Source organism: Dromaius novaehollandiae, unplaced genomic scaffold (assembly GCF_036370855.1).
Source record: "Dromaius novaehollandiae isolate bDroNov1 unplaced genomic scaffold, bDroNov1.hap1 HAP1_SCAFFOLD_117, whole genome shotgun sequence".
NCBI lineage: Eukaryota > Metazoa > Chordata > Aves > Casuariiformes > Dromaiidae > Dromaius > Dromaius novaehollandiae.
In genome coordinates, this window is record NW_026991305.1 from 83693 (window position 1) to 99878 (window position 16186).

The 16186-nt window shown below is 69.1% G+C and overlaps 1 protein-coding gene across 7 annotated transcripts in view; it reads right to left on the minus strand.

The window, feature by feature from the left end:
• LOC112980861 (phosphoribosylformylglycinamidine synthase) overlaps window positions 1-16186 on the minus strand; it is a 59976-nt gene that overhangs the window by 31067 nt on the left and 12723 nt on the right. For all 7 annotated transcript variants that reach the window (XR_010386546.1, XR_010386545.1, XR_010386544.1 and 4 more), the window contains exons 7-12: window positions 16040-16180; window positions 12918-13042; window positions 11730-11858; window positions 6005-6136; window positions 3098-3226; window positions 1007-1080 (exon numbers count right to left, since the gene is read on the minus strand). Coding sequence is in view for 3 of the 7 variants with exons in the window: in XM_064503766.1 (XP_064359836.1) it covers window positions 1007-1080; window positions 3098-3226; window positions 6005-6136; window positions 11730-11858; window positions 12918-13042; window positions 16040-16180 (730 nt within the window). In the remaining 4 variants the exon portion in view is untranslated. The remainder of the gene's footprint in view (window positions 1-1006; window positions 1081-3097; window positions 3227-6004; window positions 6137-11729; window positions 11859-12917; window positions 13043-16039; window positions 16181-16186) is intronic.

Genomic DNA, 16186 nt, shown 5'->3' on the forward strand with positions numbered 1-16186 from the left:
CTGGGGACACCGGGGGGACACCGTGGGGACACCGTGGGGACGGGGCCACCGCGGGGTGGGGACGCCATGGGGACATCGCTTCTGGTCCCCCCCCACACTGCCCCCGCGTCCCGCTCCGCCGCGTTGTCACCCTGCACCTGGGGACACCGTGGGGACACCGTGGGGACGGGGCCACCGCGGGGTGGGGACGCCATGGGGACATCGTCCCCCGGTGCCCCCCCCGCACCGCCCCCGCGTCCTGCTCTGCCGCGGTGTCACCCTGCACCTGGGGACACCGGGGGACACCGTGGGGACGGGGCCACCGCGGGGTGGGGACGCCATGGGGACATCGTCCGCCGGTGCCCCCCCCCGCACTGCCCCCGCGTCCCGCTCCGCTGCGGTGTCACCCTGCACCTGGGGACACCGGGGGACACCGTGGGGATGGGGCCACCGTGGGGTGGGGACGCCATGGGGACATCGCTCCCGGTCCCCCCCCGCACCGCCCCCGTGTCCTGCTCCGCTGCGGTGTCACCCTGCACCTGGGGACACCATGGGACACCGTGGGGTGGGGACACTGGGGACAGGGACACCCTCGGGAGAGGGACACCCTGGCTAAGGGACACCTTGGAGAGGGGACACCTTGGGGACAGGGACACCCTGGCTAAGAGACATCTTGGGGAGGGGACACCCAGGGAGGGGACACCCTGGAGACAGTGACATCACGGGGAGGGGACACTCTGGGGACAAGGCCACCCTGGCTAGGGGACACCTGGGGGATGGGGACACCCTGGGGACACGGTCACCCTGGGCAGGGGACACTGTGGTGACAGTGACACCCTGGGGCCAGTGACACCCTGCGAGGGGACATTAGGGGGACAGTGCCCCCCCCAGCACCCCAGGGTGCCCCCCCCCAGCACCCCAATGCCCCCCCTCCTTTCCCCCTCCCACCCTGCCGCTCTGGAGGGGGGGGGACAGGGGACAGGGGGGTCCCCGGGTGTCCCCAAGGTGCCACCCCCCCCCCCGTTACCTGCACGGAGGAGGCGGCGCCCCCCCCGACGCCGATGCGGTACACGGGACCCCCCACCTTCACCACCAGCATCCCTGGGGGGGGGGGGGGACACGGTTCGGGGGGGGCCCCGGGGACTTGGGGGGGGTCCCCGAGGTCCCCAGGAGGATTTGGGGGTCCCTGGGGGGGGTCCCTGGGGTCCCCATGGGGATTTGGGGGGGGGCTTGGGGGGGTTGGGGGTCCTGGGGGGGCTCGGGGGGGCCTGGGGGGGGTGTTGGGGGTCCCCATGGGGATTTGGGGGGGGGTCTTGGGAGGGGTTCGGGGTCCTGGGGGGGTTTGGGGGCCCCATGGGGATTTGGGGGGTCCCCATAGCAATTTGGGGGGGCCCTGGGGGGGTTGGGGGCCCCATGGGGATTTGGGGGGGGTCCTGGGGGATGTTGGGGTCCCCATGGGGATTTGGGGGGGGGTCTTGGGAGGGGTTGGGGGTCCTGGGGGGGTTTGGGGGCCCCATGGGGATTTGGGGGGTCCCCATAGCAATTTGGGGGGGCCCTGGGGGGGTTGGGGGCCCCATGGGGATTTGGGGGGGTCCTGGGGGATGTTGGGGTCCCCATGGGGATTTGGGGGGGGTCTTGGGAGGGGTTGGGGGTCCTGGGGGGGGTTTGGGGTCCCCATGGGGATTTGGGGGGGGTCTTGGGAGGGGTTGGGGGTCCTGGTGGGTTTGGGGGATCCCCAGGGGGATTTGGGGGGGCTCCTGGGGGGTTGGGGGTCCCCAGAGGGATTTGGGGGGAATCCTGGGGGGGTTGGGGGGGCCTGGGGGGGCGTTGGGGTTCCCCATGGGGATTTGGGGGGTCCTGGGGGGGTTCAGGGGTCCCCATGGGGATTTGGGGGGGGTCCTGGGGGGCGCTGGGGTCCCCATGGGTATTTTGGGGGGCCCTGGGGTCCCCGGGAGGATTTTGGGGGGGTGCTGGGGGGGTTCAGGGGGGCCTCGGGGGGATGTTGGGGTCCCCATGGGGATTTGGGGGGTGCTCTGGGGGGGATTCAGGGGGCCCCAGGGGGATTTTGGGGGGGTCCTGGTGGGTTTGGGGGATCCCCAGGGGGATTTGGGGGGGTCTTGGGGGGTTGGGGGGGCCGGGGGGTTTTGGGGGTGCTGGGGGGGGACATGGGGGCACTGGGGGGGTTTTGGGGGTGCGGGGGGGGACACAGGGTGCCAGGGGGGACATGGGGGCCCCGGGGGGGGGTTTAGGGGCACCGGGAGGGGGGGCTTGGGGTGCTGGGGCTGGTTGGGGGCACCGGGGGGGGGTTTTGGGGGTGCCGGAGGGATTTGGGGGCACCAGGGGGGTTTTGGGGGCACCGGGGGGGGTTGGGGGCACCGGGGGGTTTAGGGGTGCCAGGGGGGGTTGGGGGTGCCAGGGGGGTTTTGGGGGTGCTGGGGGGGGACATGGGGGTGCTGGGGGGGGTTTGGGGGCACCGGGGGGGCTTTGATGGCACCGGGGGGGATTTGGGGGTGCCGGGGGGGGACATGGGGGCACTGGGGGGGTTTTGGGGGTGCGGGGGGGGACACAGGGTGCCAGGGGGGACATGGGGGCCCCGGGAGGGGGTTTAGGGGCACCGGGAGGGGGGGGTTGGGGTGCTGGGGGGGGTTGGGGGCACCGGGGGGGGTTTAGGGGCCCCGGGGGGTTTGGGGGGCACCAGGGGGATTTGGGGGTGCTGGGGGGGACATGGGGGCACTGGGGGGGATTTAGGGGTGCGGGGGGGGGACACAGGGGTGCCAGGGGGATTTGGGGGCACCGGGGGGGTTTAGGGGCACCGGGGGGGGTTGGGTGCACCGGGGGGGTTTGGGGGTGCTGGGGGGGGACATGGGGGTGCTGGGGGGGGGGTTGGGGGCACCGGGGGGGCTTTGATGGCACTGGGGGGGATTTGGGGGTGCCAGGGGGGGACATGGGGGCCCCGGGGGGCTTTGGGTGCACCGGGGGGGGTTGGGGGTGCTGGGGGGGACATGGGTGCACTGGGGGGGATTTGGGGGCACCGGGGGGGCTTTGGGTGCACCGGGGGGTTTTGGGGGCGCCGGGGGGGGTTCTGGGGGTGCTGGGGGGGGTTTGGGGGGGGTCTCACCGGGCTGGGGGGGCTCCTTGCGCACGTGGGCGTCCTCGATGGCGCCGAGGCCCCCGCTGAACATGATGGGCTTGATCCACTCGCGGCGCTCGGCCCCCGGCAGCAGCTGCCCGAAGGAGCGGGCGAAGCCTGGGGACGTCACCCGCCGTGTCACCCGCCGTGTCCCCGCCGTGTCCACCCCCCCCCGGCACCCCACGTACCCCCAAATCCACCCCCCGGGCAGGAGAACCCACCCCGAGGAGCCCACGAGGTCATGGAGGGCCACCAGCCATGGTGGCACCACCGCCCGTGAGATCATCCATGGTGGCACCAACAAGATGTCACCCACGGTGGCACCCGCAGCACCCATGTCCCCTTCCTGGCACCCCCTGTACCCCCAAATCCACCCCCCAGGCAGGAGAACCCACCCCGAGGAGCCCACGAGGTCATGGGGGGCCACCAGCCATGGTGGCACCACCGCCTGTGACCTCATCCATGGTGGCACCCACAAGATCACCCGGGGGTCCCCAAGGCCACGGGGGTCCCTGAGCACCCTGGGCAGGTCCCCAAGCTCATGGAGGTCCCCAAGTGTCCCTGGGGAGACCCCCGAGTGTCCCTGGGGTCCTCAAGTGTCCCTGGGGTCCCCAAGGCCATGAAGGTCCCTGGGCACCCTGGGAGGGTCCCCAAGCTCATGGTGGTCCCCAAGTGTCCCTGGGATTTCCCCATGTCCTTGGTGGTCCCCAAGTGTCCCTGGGGGTCCCCAATGTCACGTGTGGGCACCCATGAGGGTCCCCAAGCTCACGGTGGTCCCCAAGTGTACCTGGGGGTCCCCAAGTGTCCCTGAAGTCCCCAATGTCACGTGTGGGCACCCATGAGGGTCCCCAAGCTCATGGTGGTCCCCAAGTGTCCCTGAGGTCCCCAACGTCACATGTGGGCACCCATGAGGGTCCCCAAGCTCACGGTGGTCCCCAAGTGTCCCTGGGGGTCCCCAAGTGTCCCTGAGGTCCTCAACGTCACGTGTGGGCACCCATGAGGGTCCCCAAGCTCACGGTGGTCCCCAAGTGTCCCTGAAGTCCCCAATGTCACGTGTGGGCACCCATGAGGGTCCCCAAGCTCACGGTGGTCCCCAAGTGTACCTGGGGGTCCCCAAGTGTCCCTGAGCTCCCCAACGTCACATGTGGGCACCCATGAGGGTCCCCAAGCTCATGGGGGGTCCCAGGTGTCCCCAGGGGTCCCCAAGCTCATGGGTGTCCCCAAGTGTCCGTGGGGTCTCCCCATGTCCCTGGGGGTCCCCAAGTGTCCCTGAGGTCCCCAACATCACGTGTGGGCACCCACGAGGGTCCCCACGCTCATGGGGGGTCCCAGGTGTCCCCGGGGGTCCCCAAGTGTCCCTGAGGTCCCCAACCTCACATGTGGGCACCCATGAGGGTCCCCAAGCTCATGGGGGGTCCCAGGTGTCCCCGGGGGTCCCTAAGTGTCCCTGAGCTCCCCAACATCACGTGGGGGAACCCATGAGGGTCCCCAAGCTCATGGGGTCTCCCCATGTCCCTGAGGGTCCCCAAGCGTCCCTGAGGTCCCCAACATCACGTGTGGGCACCCACGAGGGTCCCCAAGCTCATGGGGGGTCCCAGGTGTCCCCGGGGGTCCCCAACCTCATGGTGGTCCCCAAGTGTCCCTGCAGTCCCCAAGTGTCCCTGAGGTCCCCAACATCACGTGTGGGCACCCATGAGGGTCCCCAAGCTCATGGGGGGTCCCAGGTGTCCCCGGGGGTCCCCAAGCTCATGGGTGTCCCCAAGTGTCCCTGGGGGTCCCCAAATGTCCCTGAGGTCCCCAACCTCACATGTGGGCACCCACGAGGGTCCCCAAGCTCATGGGGGGTCCCAGGTGTCCCCGGGGGTCCCCAAGCTCATGGGTGTCCCCAAGTGTTCCTGGGGTCTCCCCATGTCCCTGGGGGTCCCCAAGTGTCCCTGAGGCCCCCAACATCACGTGTGGGCACCCACGAGGGTCCCCAAGCTCATGGGTGTCCCCAAGTGTTCCTGGGGTCTCCCCATGTCCCTGAGGGTCCCCAAGCGTCCCTGAGGTCCCCAACATCACGTGTGGGCACCCACGAGGGTCCCCAAGCTCATGGGGGGTCCCAGGTGTCCCCGGGGGTCCCCAAGCTCATGGGTGTCCCCAAGTGTCCCTGGGGGTCCCCAAATGTCCCTGAGGTCCCCAACCTCACATGTGGGCACCCACGAGGGTCCCCAAGCTCATGGGGGGTCCCAGGTGTCCCCGGGGGTCCCCAAGCTCATGGGTGTCCCCAAGTGTTCCTGGGGTCTCCCCATGTCCCTGAGGGTCCCCAAGTGTCCCTGAGCTCCCCAACGTCACATGTGGGCACCCATGAGGGTCCCCAAGCTCATGGTGGTCCCCAAGTGTCCCTAGGTGTCCCCAAGGTCATGCATGGGTACCCATGAGGTTCTCCAGGCTCATGGTGGTCCCCAAGTGTCCCTGGGGGTCCCCAAGCGTCCCTGAGCTCCCCAACATCACGTGGGGGAACCCATGAGGGTCCCCAAGCTCATGGGTGTCCCCAAGTGTCCCTGGGGGTCCCCAAGTGTCCCTGAGGTCCCCAACGTCACGTGTGGGCACCCATGAGGGTCCCCAAGCTCATGGGTCTCCCCAAGTGTCCCTGGGGGTCCCCAAGTGTCCCTGAGGTCCCCAACCTCATATGTGGGCACCCACGAGGGTCCCCAAGCTCATGGGGGGTCTCCCCATGTCCCTGGGGGTCCCCAAGTGTCCCTGAGGCCCCCAACATCACGTGTGGGCACCCACGAGGTTCCCCAAGCTCATGGGGGGTCCCAGGTGTCCCCGGGGGTCCCCAGGCTCATGGGTGCCCCCCAGCGTCCCCGGGGGTCCCCGAGGCCCCCCCCCAAGTCAGGGGTCCCCCCTCACCGGCCACCAGGGGCTCCCCGAACTTGTTGCCGTAGTCGCTGGCGCCGTCGCTGGCCCCGAGGGCGACGTCGAGGGGGCGGGCGAAGGTCTCGGGGTACGGCTGCCCCCCGTCCTCCCACGGCAGCTCGTAGCCTGGGGGGGGGGGGGGACGTTGCGGGGGGGGGGGTCAGGACGCCTGGGCCCCCCCCCCCCGCCGGGGATGGGGGGTGTCCCCGGGGTTTGGGGGGGTTCGGGGGGCCCATGGGGGTTTTCGGGGGGTTGTCGCAAGGATTTGGGGGGTTTTGGGGGGGGTCCGGGGGGGTTTTGGGGGGGCCCAAGGGGTTGGGGGTGATGGGGGGGTCCTGGGGGGGTTGGGGGGGCTTCTGGGGGGGATTTTGGGGGGGGTCGCAAGGGTTTGGGGGTCCGCAGGGGCTCTGGGGGGCTCAGGGGGTCCATGGGGGTTTTGGGGGGGTTGTCGCAAGGATTTGGGGGGTTGGGGGGGATCCAGGGGGGTTTTGGGGGGCTGGGGGGGATTTTGGGGGGGCCCAAGGGGTTGGGGGTGACAGAGGGGGGTTGGGGGGCTTCTGGGGGGGATTTTGGGGGGGTCCCAAGGGTTTGGGGGTCCCCAGGCGCTTTGGGGGGGCTCAGGGGGTCCATGGGGTTTTGGGGGGTTGTCACAAGGATTTGGGGGGTTGGGGGGGTCCAGGGGGGTTTTGGGGGGGCCCAAGGGGTTGGGGGTGATGGGGGGGTCCTGGGGGGTTTGGGGGGGCTTCTGGGGGGGATTTTGGGGGGGTCGCAAGGGTTTGGGGGTCCCCAGGGGCTCTGGGGGGCTCAGGGGGTCCATGGGGGTTTTGGGGGGTTGTCACAAGGATTTGGGGGGTTGGGGGGGTCCAGGGGGATTTTGGGGGGCTGGGGGGGATTTTGGGGGGGTCCCAAGGGGTTGGGGGTGACAGAGGGGGGTTGGGGGGTTCCTGGGGGGGGGTTTGGGGGGGTCGCAAGGGTTTGGGGGTCCCCAGGGGCTTTGGGGGGCTCAGGGGGTCCCAGGAGGGTTTGGAGGGTTGTCGCAAGGATTTGGGGGGTTGGGGGGGTCCAGGGGGGTTTTGGGGGGCTGGGGGGGATTTTGGGGGGGTCCCAAGGGGTTGGGGGTGATGGGGGGGTCCTGGGGGGTTTGGGGGGGCTTCTGGGGGGGATTTTGGGGGGCTCTGGGGGGGTTTGGGGGTCCCCAGGGGCTTTGGGGGGGCTCAGGGGGTCCATGGGGCTTTGGGGGGGTTGTCGCAAGGATTTGGGGGATTGGGGGGGTCCAGGGGGGTTTTGGGGGGGCCCAAGGGGTTGGGGGTGATGGGGGGGTCCTGGGGGGGTTTGGGGGGGCTTCTGGGGGGGATTTTGGGGGGGTCCCAAGGAGTTGGGGGTCCCCAGGGGCTCTGGGGGGCTCAGGGGGTCCATGGGGTTTTGGGGGGGTTGTCGCAAGGATTTGGGGGATTGGGGGGGTCCAGGGGGATTTTGGGGGGGCCCAAGGGGTTGGGGGTGACAGAGGGGGGTTGGGGGGTTCCTGGGGGGGATTTTGGGGGGGTCCCAAGGGTTTGGGGGTCCCCAGGGGTTCTGGGGGGCTCAGGGGGTCCATGGGGCTTTGGGGGGGTGTCGCATAGATTTGGGGGGTTGGGGGGGTCCAGGGGGGTTTTGGGGGGCGGGGGAGGATTTTGGGGGGTCCCAAGGGGTTGGGGGTGACAGAGGGGGGTTGGGGGGCTTCTGGGGGGGATTTTGGGGGGGTCCCAAGGGTTTGGGGGTCCCCAGGGGCTCTGGGGGGCTCGGGGGGTCCATGGGGCTTTGGGGGGGTTGTCACAAGGATTTGGGGGGTTTTGGGGGGGCCCAAGGGGTTGGGGGTGATGGGGGGGTCCTGGGGGGTTTGGGGGGGCTTCTGGGGGGGATTTTGGGGGGGTCCCAAGGGTTTGGGGGTCCCCAGGGGCTCGGGGGGGCTCAGGGGGTCCATGGGGTTTTGGGGGGTTGTCGCAAGGATTTGGGGGGTTGGGGGGGGGTCCAGGGGGGTTTTGGGGGGGCCCAAGGGGTTGGGGGTGATGGGGGGTCCTGGGGGGTTTGGGGGGGCTTCTGGGGGGGATCTTGGGGGGGTCCCAAGGGTTTGGGGGTCCCCAGGGGCTTTGGGGGGTCCGGGGGGGGTTGGGGGCCTCCCTGGGGATTTGGGGGTCCCAGGAGGGTTTGGGGGGGTCTGGAAGGTTTTGGGGGGCTCCTGGGGGGGGATCTTGGGGGGGTCCCAAGGGTTTGGGGGTGCCCAGGGGCTTTGGGGGGTCCGGGGGGGGTTGGGGGCCTCCCTGGGGATTCGGGGGTCCCAGGAAGGTTTGGGGGGGTCTGGAAGGTTTTGGGGGTCTCCCTGGGGATTCGGGGGGGTCCCAGGAGGGTTTGGGGGGGTCTGGAAGGTTTTGGGGGTCTCCCCGGGGATTCAGGGGTCCCAGGAGGGTTTGGGGGGGCTGGAAGGTTTTGGGGGGCTCCCTGGGGATTTGGGGGCCCCAGGAGGGTTTGGGGGGGTCTGGACAGTTTTGGGGGGCTCCCTGGGGTGGGATCTTGGGGGGTTCCCAATGGTTTAGGGGTCCCAGGGGCTTTGGGGGGGGGTCTGGAAGGTTTTGGGGGTCTCCCTGAGGATCTGGGGGTCTCCGGGGGGGTTTTGGGGGACGGGATATTTTGGGGGTCTCCCCGGGGATTCGGGGGGGTCCAGGAGGGTTTGGGGTGGGCTGGATGGTTTTGGGGGGCTCCCTGGGGATTTGGGGGTCCCAGGAGGGTTTGGGGGGGCTGGAAGGTTTTGGGGGTCTCCCTGAGGATTTGGGGGTCTCCGGGGGGGGTGTTGGGGGATGGGGGGGTTTTGGGGGTCTCCCTGGCGATTCGGGGGGGTCCCAGGAGGGTTTTGGGGGGGTCTGGACGGTTTTGGGGGTCTCCCTGGGGCTTTGGGGGTCTCCGGGGGGGGTTTTGGGGGACGGGATATTTTGAGGGTCTCCCCAGGGATTCGGGGGGGTCTCCGGGGGGGGTTTGGGGGGGCCTGGAAGGTTTTGGGGGTCTCCCTGGGGCTTTGGGGGTCTCCGGGGAGGTTTTGGGGGATGGGATGTTTTGGGGGTCTCCCCAGGGATTCGGGGGGTCTCCGGGGGGGGGGCTTGGGGGGGCCTGGAAGGTTTTGGGGGTCTCCCTGGGGATTCGGGGGTCTCCGGGGGGGGTTTTGGGGGATGGGATATTTTGAGGGTCTCCCCGGGGATTCGGGGGGTCTGGGGGGTTTGGGGGGCTCCCTGGGGATTCAGGGGGGGTCCCAGGAGGGTTTGGGGGGCTCTGGAAGGTTTTGGGGGGGCTCCTGGGGGGGGGATCTTGGGGGGTTCCCAATGGTTTAGTGGTCCCAGGGGCTTTGGGGGGGGGCTGGACGGTTTTGGGGGTCTCCCTGGGGATCTGGGGGTCTCCGGGGGGGGTTTGGGGGATGGGATATTTTAGGGGTCTCCCTGGGGATTCGGGGGGGTCCAGGAGGGTCTGGGGGGGGTCTGGACGGTTTTGGGGGGCTCCCTGGGGCTTTGGGGGTCCCAGGAGGGTTTGGGGGGGCTGGAAGGTTTTGGGGGCCTCCCTGGGGATTTGGGGGTCTCCGGGGGGGGTGTTGGGGGCTGGAAGGTTTTGGGGGGCTCCCCAGGGATTCGGGGGGGTCCCAGGAGGGTTTGGGGGGCTCTGGAAGGTTTTGGGGGGCTCCCTGGGGATCTAGGGGTCTCTGGGGGGGTTTTGGGGGTCTCTGGGGGGGGTTTTGGGGGCTGGAAGGTTTTGGGGGGCTCCCTGGGGCTTTGGGGGTCTCTGGGGGGGGGTTTTGGGGGACGGGATATTTTGAGGGTCTCCCCGGGGATTCGGGGGGTCTCCGGGGGGGGTGTTGGGGTCTGGAAGGTTTTGGGGGCCTCCCTGGGGCTTTGGGGGTCTCCGGGGGGGTTTTGGGGGATGGGATATTTTGGGGGTCTCCCCGGGGATTCGGGGGGGTCCCAGGAGGGTTTTGGGGGGGCTGGAAGGTTTTGGGGGTCTCCCTGGGGCTTTGGGGGTCTCTGGGGGGGGGTTTTGGGGGACGGGATATTTTGAGGGTCTCCCCGGGGATTCGGGGGGTCTCCGGGGGGGGTGTTGGGGTCTGGAAGGTTTTGGGGGCCTCCCTGGGGCTTTGGGGGTCTCCGGGGGGGGTTTTGGGGGACGGGATATTTTGGGGGTCTCCCTAGGGATTCGGGGGGTCTCCGGGGGGGTTTGGGGGGTCTCTGGGGGGGGTGTTGGGGCCTGGAAGGTTTTGGGGGTCTCCCTGGCGATTCAGGGGTCTCCGGGGGGGTTTGGGGGGGTCTGGAAGGTTTTGGGGGGCTCCCAGGGGATCTGGGGGTCTCCGGGGGGGTTTTGGGGGACGGGATATTTTGAGGGTCTCCCCGGGGATTCGGGGGGTCCCAGGAGGGTTTGGGGGGGTCTGGAAGGTTTTGGGGGTCTCCCTGGGGCTTTGGGGGTCTCCGGGGGGGTTTTGGGGGACGGGATATTTTGAGGGTCTCCCCGGGGATTCGGGGGGTCTCCGGGGGGGGTTTGGGGGGGTCTGGAAGGTTTTGGGGGTCTCCCTGGGGCTTTGGGGGTCTCCGGGGGGGGTGTTGGGGGCTGGAAGGTTTTGGGGGTCTCCCTGGGGATCGGGGGGTCTCCGGGGGGGTTTTGGGGGACGGGATATTTTGGGGGTCTCCCTGGGGATTCGGGGGGGTCCAGGAGGGTTTGGGGGGGTCTGGAAGGTTTTGGGGGGCTCCCTGGGGCTTTGGGGGTCTCCGGGGGGGTTTGGGGGTCTCCGGGGGGGGTGTTGGGGGCTGGAAGGTTTTGGGGGTCTCCCAGGGGATCTGGGGGTCTCCGGGGGGGTTTTGGGGGACGGGATATTTTGGGGGTCTCCCCGGGGATTCGGGGGGTCTCTGGGGGGGTTTTGGGGGTCTCCGGGGGGGGTTTGGGGCCTGGAAGGTTTTGGGGGGCTCCCTGGGGCTTTGGGGGGTTCCGGGGGGGTTTTGGGGGTCTCCGGGGGGGGTTTTGGGGCCTGGAAGGTTTTGGGGGGCTCCCTGGGGCTTTGGGGAGTTCCGGGGGGGTTTTGGGGGGGTTTTGGGGGTCTCCGGGGAGGTTTTGGGGCCTGGAAGGTTTTGGGGGTCTCCCTGGCGATTCGGGGGTCTCCGGGGGGGTTTTGGGGGACGGGATATTTTGGGGGTCTCCCTAGGGATTCGGGGGGTCTCCGGGGGGGTTTGGGGGGTCTCTGGGGGGGGTGTTGGGGCCTGGAAGGTTTTGGGGGTCTCCCTGGCGATTCGGGGGTCTCCGGGGGGGTTTTGGGGGACGGGATATTTTGGGGGTCTCCCAGGGGATCGGGGGGTCTCCGGGGGGGGTGTTGGGGGCTGGAAGGTTTTGGGGGTCTCCCTGGGGATTTGGGGGTCTCCGGGGGGGGTTTTGGGGGACGGGATATTTTGAGGGTCTCCCCAGGGATTCGGGGGGGCCCCAGGAGGGTTTGGGGGGGTCTGGAAGGTTTTGGGGGGCTCCCTGGGGCTTTGGGGGGTTCCGGGGGGGTTTTGGGGGTCTCCGGGGAGGTTTTGGGGGCTGGAAGGTTTTGGGGGGCTCCCAGGGGCTTTGGGGGTCTCCGGGGGGGTTTTGGGGGACGGGATATTTTGGGGGTCTCCCTGGGGATTCGGGGGGGTCTCCGGGGGGGGGGGTCCATTCGGGGTGGGGTGGGGGGGTCTCTCACCGGGGAGCAGCAGGTTGCCGAAGCTGTAGCCGGCGGTGCCGGCGATGACGTGGGCCCCCCGCCCGGTGCACTGCACGTCCCGGATGCGGCCCCCCGCCCCCGTGGCGGCGCCGCTGAAGGGGGCCACGGCTGCGCCCCCCCCCACCCCGGAAGGGGCGGGGCCTCGTCAGGCCACGCCCCTGCCCCGCCCCGCCCCGCCCACTCAGCCCCCCACCCCCCCAAGGCAGCACCTTGCCCCTTTCCCCCCCCCCTCCCTGCCGCGGAACGCCCCGCCTGGCCACGCCCCCTCCCCTTAGGCCACGCCCCCACATCCCAGACCACGCCCCCACCCCTTAGACCACGCCCCCACCCCTTAGGCCACGCCCCCTCCACTTAGGCCACGCCCCCCTGCTGCAGCCCAGCGCCGCCCCCTCTCCCATGGGGGGAAGGGGAGCGGAGCACAGGCCACGCCCCCACCCGGTGCAGGCCACGCCCCCCTCCAGCCTGAGGCCACGCCCACGGGCCGCCAGGCCACGCCCCCCTCTGCTGCTGGCCACGCCCCCTCCCCCCTGGGGCTGGATCTGCTCCCCCCCCCTCCAGCCCCATATTTGCCCCCCTCGGCCCTGGATTTGCCCCCCCCCAGCCCCATATTTGCCCCCCCCAGCCCCATAGCTGCCCCCCCAGCCCCATTTCTACCCCCCCAGCCCCATATTTGCCCCCCAGCCCCATATTTGTCCCCCAGCCCCATAGCTGCCCCCCCAGCCCCATAGCTGCCCCCCAGCCCCATATTTGTCCCCCAGCCCCATAGCTGCCCCCCAGCCCCATAGCTGCCCCCAGAGCCATATCCACCCCCCCAGCCCCATATTTGCCCCCCCCAGCCCCATATTTGCCCCCCCAGCCCCATAGCTGCCCCCCCGGCCCATATCTGCCCCCCCAGCCCCATTTCTACCCCCCCAGCCCCATAGCTGCCCCCAGACCCATATCCACCCCCCCAGCCCCATACTTGCCCCCCCAGCCCATATCTGCCCCCCAGCCCCATATTTGCCCCCAGCCCCATTTCCCACCCCCCCGCCCTGTATCTGCCCCCCAGCCCCGTATCCGCCCTCCCAGCCCCATAGCCGCCCCCCCCAGCCCCATAGCAGCCCCCCCCAGCCCCATAGCTGCCCCCCAGCCCCATTTCCCGCCCCCCAGGGCGGCCCCCCGCCTCACCGGTGGGGAAGTTGTGGGTCTCGGCGGTGAAGAGGACGTGGCGGGTGCTGGTGCGCTTCTCGAAGGGGCTGGGCCGCGCCGGGTCCTGGGGCCACAGCGTGGCCACCGCCACCCCCCGGATGGCGCTGGGGGGGCCCCGGGCGGCTGTCACCCATGGGTGCCCCCCACCGAGCCGTGGGGAGCCACCATGGAGCCGCCAGCACCCACCATGGAGCCGGGAGCACCCATGGGCCACCCAACACCAAGCCATGAGCACCCATGGGCCACCCAACACCAGCCACGGCCAACCACAATCACCACCATGGAGCTGGGAGCACCCATGGGCCACCCAACACCAGCCATGAGCACCCATGGGCACCACCATGGAGCCACGGGCACCCATGGGCCACCCAACACCAAGCCATGAACACCCATAGAGCCACGGGCACCCATGGGCCACCCAACACCAGCCACAGCCAACCACGATCACCACCATGGAGCCGTGGGCACCCATGGGCCACCCAACACCAGCCACGGCCAACCAGGATCACCACCATGGAGCCGGGAGCACCCATGGGCCACCCAATGCCAAGCCATGAGCACCCATGGGCCACCCAACACCAGCCACGGCCAACCACGATCACCACCATGGAGCCGGGAGCACCCATGGGCCACCCAGCACCAAACCATGAGCACCCATGGGCACCACAGGCACCCATGGGCCACCCAACACCAGCCATGACCAACCACAATCACCACCATGGAGCCGGGAGCACCCATGGGCCACCCAATGCCAAGCCATGAGCACCCATGGGCACCACCATGGAGCCACGGGCACCCATGGGCCACCCAACACCAGCCACGGCCAACCACAATCACCACCATGGAGCCTCAAGCACCCATGGGCCACCCAACACCAAGCCATGGGCACCACCATGGGGCCGGGAGCACCCATGGGCCACCCAACACCAGCCACGGCCAACCACGATCACCACCATGGAGCTGGGAGCACCCATGGGCCACTCAACACCAAGCCATGAGCACCCATGGGCCACCCAACACCAAGCCATGGGCATCACCATGGAGCCATGGGCATCACCGTGGAGCCACGGGCACCCATGGGCCACCCAACACCAGCCACGGCCAACCACGATCACCACCATGGAGCCTCAAGCACCCATGGGCCACTCAACACCAAGCCATGAGCACCCATGGGCCACCCAACACCAAGCCATGGGCATCACCATGGAGCCATGGGCATCACCGTGGAGCCACGGGCACCCATGGGCCACCCAACACCAGCCATGGCCAACCACGATCACCACCATGGAGCTGGGAGCACCCATGGGCCACCCAACACCAACCAAGGCCAACCGCAATCACCACCATGGAGCTGGGAGCACCCATGGGCCACCCAACACCAAGCCATGAGCACCCTGGGCCACCCAACACCAGCCATGGCCAACCAGAATCACCACCATGGAGCCATGGGTACCCATGGGACACCGAACACCAAACCATGAGCACCCATGGGCACCACAGGCACCCATGGGCCACCCAACACCAGCCATGGCCAACCACGATCACCACCATGGAGCTGGGAGCACCCATGGGCCACCCAACACCAGCCATGGCCAACCATGATCACCACCATGGAGCTGGGAGCACCCATGGGCCACCCAACGCCAAACCATGGCCAACCAGCATCACCACCATGGAACCGGGAGCACCCATGGGCCACGCAACACCAAACCATGAGCACCCATGGGCACCACCATGGAGCCACGGGCACCCATGGGCCACCCAACATCAAGCCATGAGCCCCCATAGAGCCACGGGCACCCATGGGCCACCCAACACCAACCAAGGCCAACCAGCATCACCACCATGGAGCCAGGGGCACCCATGGGCCACCCAACACCAACCAAGGCCAACCAGGATCACCACCATGGAGATGGGAGCACCCATGGGCCACCCAACACCAAGCCATGAGCACCCATGGGCACCACCATGGAGCCACGGGCACCCATGGGCCACCCAACACCAGCCACGGCCAACCAGCATCACCACCATGGAGCCTCAAGCACCCATGGGCCACCCAACACCAAGCCATGGGCATCACCGTGGAGCCACGGGCACCCATGGGCCACCCAACACCAACCAATGCCAACCACAATCACCACCATGGAGCCACGGGCACCCATGGGCCACCCAACACCAACCAGAATCACCACCATGGAGCCACGGGCACCCATGGGCCACCCAACACCAACCAAGGCCAACCACAATCACCACCATGGAGCCAGGAGCACCCATGGGCCACCCAACACCAAACCATGAGCACCCATGGGCCACCCAACACCAACCAAGGCCAACCACGATCACCACCATGGAGCCGGGAGCACCAATGGGACACCCAACACCAAACCACGGCCAACCAGGATCACCACCATGGAGCCACGGGCACCCATGGGCCACCCAGCACCAAACCATGAGCACCCATGGGCACCACAGGCACCCATGGGCCACCCAACACCAGCCATGACCAACCACAATCACCACCATGGAGCTGGGAGCACCCATGGGCCACCCAACGCCAAGCCATGAGCACCCATGGGCACCACCATGGAGCCACGGGCCCCCATGGGCCACCCAACACCAAACCATGAGCACCCATGGACCACCCAACACCAGCCATGGCCAACCAGGATCACCACCATGGAGCCGGGAGCACCCATGGGCCACCCAACACCAAGCCATGAGCACCCATGGGCACCACCATGGAGCCACGGGCACCCATGGGCCACCCAACACCAAGCCATGAGCACCCTGGGCCACCCAACACCAGCCATGGCCAACCACGATCACCACCATGAAGCCGGGAGCACCCATGGGCCACCCAACACCAAACCACAGCCAACCACCATCACCACCATGGAGGTGGGAGCACCCATGGGCCACCCAACACCAAACCACAGCCAACCACCATCACCACCATGGACCCAGGACCATCCACGCTCAACCAACCAAGCCACCTTCACCCTTGCTCCACCCGCCACCCAGCCACGAGCGTCCCCAGGCCACGGGCCACCACGGCCCCCCCCCACCGCACGGTGACAGGGACTCCCACGGTGCCCACGGACCTGCTGTTGTCGGAGAACTTGATGACGTTGTTGGGGTTGCTGCTCTTCTGGGTGGCCATGATGCTCTCGAAGAGCGACTGGGGCAGCTCCTGCCCGTCCAGCACCAGGCGCCCCTTGAAGAACCAGTGGCGGCTGTGCTCGCTGGGG